General features: G+C 38.9%; 1 protein-coding gene across 1 annotated transcript in view; it reads right to left on the bottom strand.

Annotated features, from left to right (window-relative positions):
• Nucleotides 1–312: 312 nt before the first annotated feature.
• Nucleotides 313–12,128, bottom strand: part of nudt14 (nudix (nucleoside diphosphate linked moiety X)-type motif 14) — a 30,927-nt gene continuing 19,111 nt past the window's right edge. The window contains exons 3-5 of the mRNA XM_026944614.3: nt 10,342–10,406; nt 8,526–8,814; nt 313–2,646 (exon numbers count right to left, since the gene is read on the bottom strand). Coding sequence (XP_026800415.3) covers nt 2,397–2,646; nt 8,526–8,814; nt 10,342–10,406 — 604 coding nt within the window. The 3' untranslated portion in view covers nt 313–2,396. The remainder of the gene's footprint in view (nt 2,647–8,525; nt 8,815–10,341; nt 10,407–12,128) is intronic.

The following is a 12,128-nucleotide window of genomic DNA, read 5'->3' as shown; positions in this document are numbered from 1 at the left end:
CATAGGTCCTACAGAGTGCGTTCAGTAACACAGAGCTTATCTAAGCCCCAGGACAACTATGCTAGAGGATGGGGACCTGACAAATTGGCCCTGTTTAAATTAAGACAACATAGTAGAGAGGCACATGGGTAAGTCATGTGTCAGCAAATCTTCACTTTCACATTGTCATCATGTCCTAGTAGCACACTGCAAGCAAACACTTAGAAAATTCGCACTGATGAGTTACTGAATAAAATACAAAATAGGGACTCATACATTCACAACAGGTCTTTACAGTAAATGCACAAATAACTTTTAATTCATCAGAGTAACTCAGTATGTAGACTTATTCAGCTTTATTTATGTACACTCAATCCAGATTAAAATACACATGGAGCACATGCAAGACATCACAATTCAATATATAATTCAAATGCATAGAACACATTTAATGGAAAAAAAAAATCCAATACACAAAGAATCAAATACAATTTTTATGTAAACACCTTTTCTCTATATCATTAACATTAAAATCAAGTAGAAAGAACCACTACTGTACAGTATCAGTAGCATTTGATTTTTATTCTCAAGTAAAAGCATGTAGGAAACAATCAACAATCACATAAAAACAGGATAGGGGCAGAGGCTTACGAAGACATCACTATGCTTTCTAGAACACAACTTGAGCTTTTCGTCAACATGCATTCAGTGTTTCTTTAGCATATAATATTTAGGTAATAATGCTAAAACAATGAATGTTAATAGTCATAAATAGTACCATTCAGAAGCTTCATTAAAGGTATACTATGCATTCTTACATTATCTAATTATATGTTTTTATTTTGTACATTTATGTTGTTTTTATTGCAAAGACAAATTCCATCAATAAGCAAATTTACTGATAAAAATGTATTTTTGAAATATACAAAAACCTTAACAAAGAACCTTAACAAAATCTTACATAGCATATCTTTAAATAAAGGAATGTACTTCTTAATTAGATTCATACTTCACATGTTCAAATGGCTTACTTGTATTTGTTGCCACATAAACAACAAAACACTGATTGTTTAGATACAATGAAAATAATTCACACCCATCCAGTAGTTGAAGTAGTCATTTTAACAGTTATTTTTTCTATTTGAAAATCTAAAATAGCTGAAAACAGTCAAATAGATGATTGCAGTGTCAAATGGCTTATGACCTTTTTTCGTCCCAGAAAATGAACTAAACAGGCATAGCGTAGTAATAAGTATCATCATCACAGGTGAGGCAATAGCAATATAAACATTAAAATACCTAACAAGGTCAGATGGAAAGAGAAACCTCAGATACAGCATGTGAAAAATAAACCCTATGTATGGTCTTCAAGTATTAATTGGTCAAGACAGACACAATGATAGTTGCCATGATTGAAGAGACATTTATGATGTCATTGTAAATTGTATACTGTGCTCATTATAAACCATGATTACTCTAGTATTAGATATTAAATATATAAGAATTATACCAGAGTAGCTTTCTAATTCTAGAAAAAAACACAGAGATGAAATCTCTGTGCAAGTGATAATCACTCCAAATTACTTGCTCTACTATAAAATTTGTTTTATTACAATTATAACGGACCTCCATTAGTGATTGTTGAAACCAAATGGTTTCTAAAAAGCTATTCAGGACTAGCAGTAAGCCTTCATGGCATGTCAAAATCAGTGAAAAAAATGATAAACATGGGATTGTTTGAATCATGTACACTGTTTTTGTGCATGTATTAACAGCAGCAGACCCCAAATGAAGAAACCCTATTTCTTTTTCGATTTTAAATGAGGACTTGCGGGCTTGATGTTAAGTATCGATGAAAGAGCTTTGCCTCTAACCCTGAATGCTTTGTAGTTTGTGTTAGACCTGAGATGTCTGCAAATGCTTGGCTATTCTTTGCACAATTAAGATACAAGGTTGGAAACTGCCCATTAGCTATGCTATGTAGCACATTAATCATGTAACAAATACCTGTCTTTTCTGACAAAACTGCAAATCTGGATTTGCTCATCAAACTTCCCCAAACCTCCTTAGATGATATGAACAACTTCCTCTTCTAACATGTATAGTATTACCAGCCATGATAAGATTTCTAAAGAGCAATCAGATTTAAAAAATAATAATAATAACTGACTCATTAAAAGCAAAGTATACCATTTCATGAAACAAACTCACAATTACTATTATTCTGGGACTCATCTACTACAAAGGAGGAATTATGGCTAACATTTGTTTGAGGCAAAGTCTGAAATAGACAATAATTAGAGTAAGAAAAGAGGAAAGCAAATAAGAACACAGTATTCAATTCAATAGGAACACAAAGTAATAGAAAGTTACATACAGGGTGCTTCAAGGTTGGAAGAAAAAGTAGCTGTCATCCATTACACATTAGTGGAGATTTTATACTTAGGTGCCATGTTGCTATGAAACCACATGAAGCTGAAAATGACACCCATGGTTTTGGGGATGCTCTCGTCATAGGCGAAAGTCATGGCCTCGTGCAAGGGCACTTTGACCACTTCGATCAGCTCGCCTTCTTGAGGTTGTCCACCACCCTCACCAACGCGGTTCTCGTCTGACACCTCTGCATAGAACATGGTCTGCTTGGCTCCTGTAACTCCTACTCCTGACCTGTGGGGCAAACAGTGATTGCAGGTAACTGCCAGGTGTCACAGAAATAGTCTTTGCATGTAATTAAGTGATGGATAACAAAAGAGAAAAAGGTAGACCGCTGATCCTTTCACAATTCATTCATCTTCAGTAACTGCTTTATACTGGTCATGATCTCAGTGGATCCAGAGCCTATCCTAGAAACACTAGGAAAAAGGCAGGAATACACCCTGGGGATAATTTAGAGTAGCCAATCCAACTACCTATACGTGGTTTTGGGAGGCAGGAAGAAAACAAGTAGGAAACCCAGAAAGAACATGGATAACTCCAAAGACACAGTAACCTTGAGCTATGGGACACCAACACTACCTGCTGGACCACTGTGCCACCCTCCTTAGGACAAGTGTTACATAATCAAATGCTCTTATAGAAGCCTTAGGCAACCAAATATAGAGGGCTTTCGGCCTACTATTCAATTTCTTAAAGAAGAACTGGAGTGGTGTTGAATATTTTCTATCGGGGGGAAACAGCCCTGAAGCTCTCCCTACGGAACAGAAATTTTCATCTCTGCAGCTTTACAATAAAATGGAGTTAACAGCCAGTCAGGTTGCTTCTAGACAACAAGATGATTACAGTGTATATGGGCTTTTATGGAATGATGGGTTCGACCCTGTCAGTCCTTCAGGCCTTCAAAGATACTTCGAAGACCACAGATGGTGGTGATAAGCAGGGCTGTGCCTGAAGCGTTGCCTCACCTGAGACTCCGTCAAGGAGATTTCACTATGGAGATCTCCCATTAGGGCTTTGCGATGAAGCCCAAAAGGTATTTGAGAAATGTTGGGACTGGAAAAACACTTCCTTACCTCTTCCTCTTCCTGAAATAGTATCTTAATTGCATCTGAGATAATAATCTTAGAAAACATGAAAGATTAAAAATCATACATTTCTGCTCTGTACCAACGAAAAGGTGTACACAACTACACTTTGACACAAGGAACACACCTTTTTATCCACGTTAAATCTAACCAGGTTAATGTTGCAAAATACAACACTGAATTTATTAACATTCCCATGGAATTTCACAGCTTGTTTTATAGTTGCACAGAGCAGCCAATCTAGAGACTGCAAAAGAGAGAAAATCCATTGCCTATATACACCTTTCTTCATCACTATAATGAAATCTAAAAACTGGTTTTGGTAATACTGGAAAATATTTGTAAGAGCCTGCATATGTGAAGTCCCATAAGCTTGCCATGTAGATGGACTGTTTAAAAGCACATATTGGGTAACAACATGGAGGTATGGGGGTTATGGTGACACCCACCTATTGAGAAGGGAAGACAAGACACAAAACAAGACTAGACAGATTCTATACAAATACTGCAGGTTCCCATGAATCATTTGCCAGGCTTTCTGAAGGCACCAGAGGAGTAAAAAAAAGTTCAATTATAATATGGAAAATAAGACCATTTTACATTAGCAGCAATACACCAATGAAGGACACTGAACCTCACCAGGACACAGTCAACTCCAAAATTACTGGCACCCTTTCAAGCAAATGGGCAAAACTGGTAAGACTTGGGTGTAGATTGGTATTTGATCAGCAGAATGGCCCACTGGATTTAACCATGCTTAACCTGTGGTCTAAGCTGTGGGAGTTGGCAGGCACAAAGTGTGTATATATATATATATATATATATATATATAAGAGAATGAAATGTCCTTTATTGAAGAGTGTCCAAGATCCCTTTACAAGCAGTTTCATAAACTTGCTCAGTGCTCAGTGCTGTTATTCTCTCCAGAGGAAGATTCACCAAATATCAATTGTGGGATTCCAATAACTATAAAATCCATATTTTGAACGCAATTGCACTACTTAAGAAACTTTTACAAACATAAAGCGCTATGTTAAAATAGTTCTATGGTAGCTCAGTGGTTAAGCTGCTGGACTACTAATTGGAAGGTCAAGAGTTCAACTCTCAGCACTGATGGGATAACAGTCACTCTGGATAAGAGCAAATTCTGTAAATGTAAAGCTAGACCACCAGCACTAGTTAAAATACAGCTGTCAAGTATTTCAAAAGGGAGACTAATAAATAAGTTGAGATAATAGTCTTGATCACTGGTTCTCAAAGTAGGATCCAAGGACCCCAGGGTTCTGTCATGCTTAGCCAGGAGAACTGTGTTTTTAATATATATATATATATATATATATATATATATATATATATATATAAATAAATATAGCGGAGGAAATCACAAGCCACCATTATCAAAGTTATTATTATTGTTGACTTTTTAAAGTTCTTAGCCTGTTTGACTGGTCATCTTGATTGAATTGACTGAATTTAATCCAAACCTCAGAATACTCATAAACAAGTCAGCCTATAAATAGTAGAAATAAGGTCAACTTTAAATAATGTCTACTTGGGCCTAACGTGTTCTGTCGTTGGAAAGTTCAAGAATAAAAAAAGTCTTTGACTCCAATAATGTTCATAAAACAAATCTTCACAGAGGGGGTCTAAGACATTCAACTGTATAAAAATTCAATTCAATATTATTCAATTTGATTTGAATAGCGATTTTAACAATGGACAGTGTCACAAAGCAGCTTCACTGAAAAATATAAATTCCGGGTATAAATTTATCCCGAATGAGCAAGCCAGAGGCGATGGTGGCAAGGAAAATTCCCTGAGACGACATGAGGATGAAACCTTGAGAGGAACCAGACTCAAACGGGAACCCATCTGCATCTGGGTGACACCGGATAGTGCGATTATAAATAATTTCTCATTCTATAACTGTACACTATATACTCAAAATATAAACAGGAACTTATGTAAACAATTAGGAGCAACTTATGATTATGGCCAGGGTTAGGGTTAGGGTTAATTATAATTCATTATAGTTACAACTCAAAGTTTATTGTATCGTACTGAACTTATTAACTGCTCAATGACGGAGACTTGAGTGCATATAGTCCTTAGCAATTGCAGTCCTAAGGCTATCCAAGGAAGAACATCCATAGCCAACCTTATGGTTTCTATGTGGTCTATCCACAGTAATCTAATGGTGAATTTTGACCATGGTGCAGTCAATATTAACCATATGAGCCATTAGACTGGAATCAATGGTTTTAGAAGCACATCTGGATCAGTGTGTGTGTGTTTAACATAGGGCACCTGGAACTTCTGATTTCAATAATGAATGAAGGGTGCTGAAGACCTTTAGACAGGTAGATGTTCTGGGGGATATGCTAAGAAAATCAATTAGTATACCAGCTTTGTTATGCAAACGAAAGGAAATTAATAACGATTTATCAATTCAAAGTATTCAATTCAATTCAAAATATCTGGACTGCTGCAAAGCATTTTTTTAAAAACATTTTCTCTTAATTTGAACCTTGGTCAATGAGGTATACCACTTTAATGCAACACTCTGTTTCAAAACACTGATTAACTTGCGAAAGTCCCTTCTTTGAGCAATAAGCAAAACATTCACAACTTAAATTGGGAAATCCAAACAACGGTTTGTGTCCTAACAGTGCAGGTCACATCGTCACCCAGCATTCCAATACCTACCTGCACTACACAGACATAATCAAATATAGCATCATATAATCTGAACTGCCCCTGAATACACATGGCAGGTGTTACATCAGGCCTGCAGGTGCTTATGATGGCCCAAACAGCAGGTGTCGAGCCTCTGTGTGTGTGTATGTGTGTATGAGTGTGTGTGTATCTGCGCTAGAGTGTGTTTATGATAGCATGTTGGTCTGAGGGAGTGTTTGTGACTCCATGTAATGACACACTGGATTAGAACTGGGTGGGTGAGGGTAATCATCAGAGGCAATAAGCAGGTGTGTACGCTCCTTCTCTCGCAAGCACACACACACACAGATGCGAGACGGTAAGGGTTTATGACCGTCTCCTCATCCAAGGCTGATAAGAACAATGTCTCTTCCTGCTGCTCTAGACAGTGTTAGAGAGGTGTGTTTAACCCCACACTTCACCTATATTCATTCACATAATGGCTCTGTGAAGTGCTAATACTGAAGGATTACTGAGTGAGCAGAACATCAAGTACAAGGAACGGAGTTCTTTGAACACTATTAAGCCCAAGACATCCTGTTATGTTGTTTGATGCAAAACGTTTCCTTCAAATCTGCAAACACAATGGATCACAAAAAAAAAAGAATAAATGGGTTTTCTCTGATTATATGTTGTATTAGATCTTCATCTCAGTCGGGCGAGTGCATGGGTGTGTACCTTGAATGACACGTTGCACTACTTTTATTTCTCTCCACACATATAATTATAAACATTAGAGGCATATTGCAAGCAAAGTATAATGATTTATTTCAAGTTATACCACAGCACTGTTGATTTCACAAATCTGATTAGTCAGAAAGGTGCTGAATTTGTTGTTTATTTTCTATAACAGCACCTCTGACAGTAGTTCCAGATGAAAAGTGTATATTAATGCACTTATTCTAGCATTCTATCATTTCTGCAGTAACAATTCAATCTCAGGGACTTGTATGGTGGATTCTTCACATAATCTAAGACTAATAATAAATGGATTAAGAACATGCTGTTATTTAACAAAGAAAGAAGTACAAATGTTGATAAGGTGAACTTTTCTTCGAAGGGACATTTATTTAACATTTAAGGAAGGAGTGCAAAGGTAATGTTCTTTCTCCCCCTATGAATGGCCTAAGCAAAGTCTAAGGATGGAGGACATTGCAGTCTGCAGTTTCTCAGTAACAAGCTGCATGGTTGCTATCTTATTAACTTCAAGAGAACTTGAGGGACTGATGTTTACCACAACATTAAATGTAGTTACAAAGGGATAAAAAGTATGATGTGTAGTATTTTAATAAATAAAAAATTGTAATTGTTTACAGCAAATTTACGTGATATAAGTGGAATAAATCACCTCCCGATGTGCTCTGATAGGAAAATAATTCAACAACTTCCGTCACTGATTATTTTCCTATAACAGCATGCTCTGTTGTGTCACCGATTCTCCCTCTTAACTTGTCTTGATTAATCTAGTTTCAGTCAAATGTTTGTACATGCCTGTTTGAATGGACATTTTTAATAAGCTTAATGATATTATGACCTAAAGGCAAAATTTGCTTTGAAGACAAATTGAAGTTGAGGTCTACTGCATGTATGAATAATTAAAAAAAAATGTATGTAAAATAAATAACAAGTACTTTTGATTTAGAGCTAAAGAAAAGCTGCCAATAATCCTCAGCATTTGTGGGAACACCTTTAAAACTGCGGGAGAAGCATCCTGTTTGGCTACATCGTACTTGCTGAGAAAATGCCAAGGATATTTTCAATCTAAAATTTGTCTTGTGAATTGTCTTGTTTGATCACTGTATAATTTTGTACATTTCACTTTAATGTCTTCACTATTATTCTAAATGAGGAAATAGTAATAGGAAACCCAAACCGTTCCATGAGTAGGTGTATCTAAACATTTGATGGGTAATGTATGAGCATATACGCAGGAATTTATTTTACTTCTTCCATTTTTTCAAAATTGCTAATTATTGGATGTTTGGTTTGTGTTAAGCAGTGCTCAAACCAAACGCAAACAAAATCTGCCTAGCAAAAAAGCTAAATCACTCAAATGAGAAAGGACACGAGACGTGAAAAAGCAATTTCTAGTATAGGTTCTTTTCACTTTGCATCAAGGTCATCTAAGTGAACTTTGACCTGCAAATTTGTCAAGCTCAAAAGCAACAAAAGGGTGGTCATCCTTCTATAAAACGCAAAACAGGTCATTTTGACCGCTGCTTTAGAGTTGCCTTTCAGTCACGGCTCCCTTTGCCGGATCCACATAACTAAATGTCAAGATTTAAAAATATTAAGGGTGTGTATCCGCACCTATATGATGTGATCCTCCTTAGCTTGGAGACAGGAATTTCATAACCACACTCCTCCAGCACTTCCTGGCAGGCGATCTCCTCCAGGGAGAGATGCGGCTTGTCTACGATGCCAGCACACAGCTCATACGTCACCCCTGCTGAAGCGGGGGGCTGGTGAGGGCGGCTGGCCTCCTCGCTTCCCTCCTGCTCCTCCTCTGGGGCAGCCGTGGCACAGCCCTCATCTCCCTGCTCTCCTTCTGGGTCAGCGTGTGCAGGTTTCATTCTCTCCCACTCACACATGTACACAGCTGCAGAGCGAGCACATAACATGGTCATGTGCATATTGACAGGTAACACTCTGAAGGATAGAATGTACAGCAGTGGGAAGATAACACAAATGGACTTGAAGAGTAATCAAGCTTATAAACGGACAGTTCAAATGGACTGAATGACTAAAAAGTTTCTATAGCCTTTTACTGAGGTAACATTTTTAATCCTGTATGACTGTATGACCCATTCCAAATCCCATCAAACAGTTAGACTCCTGCAACTGGAGCAAAAGACATACATACAATCAAGTTCAAGAGGCTTTGTTCCAACACCATTACCTCACACAAAAGACCAGCCTTCTCTCCATGTATTGTTCAACACATGAGGAGAAAGGAGGGGAAAAGGAGAAGTCCCATTCAATGCAAGACCTTCCTTCCATTCTGAGGAGAAGGGCGCCGTCCCTGGCTAGCGCGTGAAGAACAATAGCAGAGCGGCACGGCGCAGGGCCATGGCCTCACGTACTGCAGCACAAACTCTTCACATGCATGACCACAAAATATTCCATTACAAGAGAACTATTGTTTCCAAACACCTTTCATACAGGGCACAGAGCACTGTGAACTCTAGTGTACACGCAACTGTATAAGGGCCTACTTTAATTATCGCGCAGAATTACATATGGAATTTATCTACAATTACAGTCATTTTTGTTTTATTGTGCAAAATGGAAAATATAAAGCAAGATTTAATCACTTGCCAGGTTAGCCTAACATTGGGGCATAGCACCACCTTCTGCAAACAGTTATAAAAAGATAAGTGATGCTGCCAGGTGGCTCCTTATGAACTGAACTCTGACATCCTTAGTAACGAACCCAGCACGGTGGATTTAGGACGAGAGGTTCAATCAGATAAGTCAAGTCTGTAAAGGATACCAGTTTTCTGGAAAAAGTTTTACGTCACACAGTCAACTCTAGTATAACGATTAATGGCACCCTTCAAACGAATAGGCAAAAATGCATGAAAAATATTACATGGCACTATTTCGACTCAAACAATTCCTCTAACAAAAATCATCATAATTCTAGAGCTGACTGTTACGCAAGACATAAAATAACAAATCCATTCAGGCTTGGAAGGAGTGTGGAGAAAAAGCTGCATGCCACGGCTGTGACAAATGCAGACGGAGCTACAAGCATTAGTGTCCAAATACATGTGGTAGGTGTGGTAGACCTTAAGTAGCAGTCCTGACACGATTCTCTGCTGATTCTGCCTCTTTAAAAAGGGGGAGGAGGAGTGCAGCACCGATGACTAGAGTCTCCCCATCTGCATCCAAATGTAGAAGTGATCCTTCACAGATGGCTTTATTACTGTGACCTTTGCCTGACATTTTACACTGAGGATTGCAAGCAGAACTGATCTGTCTATGAATGAAAAACACTTAAACACATTAAAAAATATGAATAATAGCAGCATGTTTTGAATTGATTAAGTTCTGAGGTGAGAGTTGTGAGGTTTATTTTGATTAAAAAAAAGAAGGTTTTTTTTTGCTGTTTTTTTTTTTTTACCTGGGCGGAACTGCTTGACCAGGATGAAGCAATGAGAGGTGGTATTGAAGATCAGCACAGAGACACTGAACAGAGACAGAGAAGAAGGAGGGAAAAGAAAAATAAACAGAGCACTGCTTATTAAATGTCTTAAGTGATGAACAACTATAATGGAAGCAACAATGTTCAGTTGTTCTAGTGAAAGCAAATCAAACATGTCTCACGGCAGAAGTATGCTGATCACCTGACATCAGACTCTCCTTAAACTATGCTAGGTAGTAAGACTGAACCATATTAGAAACATAGAAAAGAGCTTGGAATTGAGATGAGGCTCTAGTATGCAGCACTACATCATGGGAAGAGGCCCAGTGTGAGTGAAGATCTTTCAGTTAAGATGAGAGCTAAAGCTCTCACCAGCATTGTATCTACAGCACATCTATCACAAGTTTGTTGTGTGTTTTTCTTGAGGAAAAGGCAGTGTGCATGGGCCCAAACCTTTCTCCATCAAGCTCACACGTTCACAAAGGATTAACATTCTGCCTATTGTCCTGCTTCCTCACTCTAGGTCTTAGACAGAGGCTAATACTTTAGGAAGAAGAGAATAAATACCTGCATCTAAGGAATCTCAGTATAATAGGATTTCAGCAACCTAAGAAAGGAAATCCAGCAAAGCATGCTGGGACAGACAGGCATTTATTGGTGAACTGAGAGCAAACTAATCACTCTGCGGTGCAAGAGGTCAAGCTATCCATCCATCCATCCAGAGCCACTACTCTCCCACAAGCACCATTTATTCTGCCCATCCAGGACCTCCAGCTGCTTGAGGATAGGCCTAAGAGCCACTTGTCTCCTTGAGAAGGTTGTTGAGAAGTTAGGTGAGCCATGACTGGGTTATGTGTGTGTGTGCATTTGTTTTGAAGGCTGTGGAGACAGATTCCTGTACACCCTGTTGGGAAACCGGACAAGTGGCTATAGAAACAGGAAGCCCTATCCTGATTTTCCCATAGTAAAATCAGAATTGGATATTACCATTCCACCTGTCTACTTCGAGGAAGCATGCAGACACGCAGACGGATTTCACCCCGAATACGTGCTCTCTGAAGACCAGAAGCAACAGTTTAGAATATGTAGGCTACCCAAGAACAAGCGGATACATGCATGCAGACACGCACAATTAAAGAGTCTGGGAGGAAAGCCCATTATCTGGAGACACTATGAATCATTTGTGCCTGTGCTCCTTATTAAGAGGGCCAGGTTCCATTTTCAGAGCCTCTATCTCACTTGACCACGTCTTCACCCTTCTGCCCCTTCTCTAAGCAGGAAGAACTGCTGTTCCCAGCACCCATGACTCCCTCCCTCTGTCTCTTGGGAGTGCTTGGGCTCAGCTGACCCGCAGTGAGTGTGCATCTGCTGGGTCAGTGCACTGGCGCGTCCCGGCATGTTCCAGCATCCCACACCACGCTGCTGCACTTGGCAGAAGAGAGAAATGCTGCCACGGAGGCACGCAGGAGATTTCACACATCGTTAAACCTGTCCTCCGTTAGCACTCTTTCACTTTTGTGGCATGAGATGAATGGAGAGGAGAAAAGAAATGAGGCAGAGTGTTTAAGCTGTGCTCATATTGGTTATCTGATCCACCTAGTGCCCTTGCATTTACATAAGCAAGTAGATCTGAAGATCTCCTCTCTCTCACCCCTAAGGCTCAAGGACAATTGACACCAATTCTCTGAGCTTCTTACCTCCAAGGACCAGCAGAGTGCTCACAAAGGACTGCAGCAGGGACACTAATGACTTGAACAGATGCTCCT

This window comes from Pangasianodon hypophthalmus, chromosome 19 (assembly GCF_027358585.1).
Source record: "Pangasianodon hypophthalmus isolate fPanHyp1 chromosome 19, fPanHyp1.pri, whole genome shotgun sequence".
Classification (NCBI taxonomy): Eukaryota; Metazoa; Chordata; class Actinopteri; order Siluriformes; family Pangasiidae; genus Pangasianodon; species Pangasianodon hypophthalmus.
Note: the sequence above shows the minus strand (reverse complement) of the source record. Positions and strands in the feature narration are given on the sequence as shown.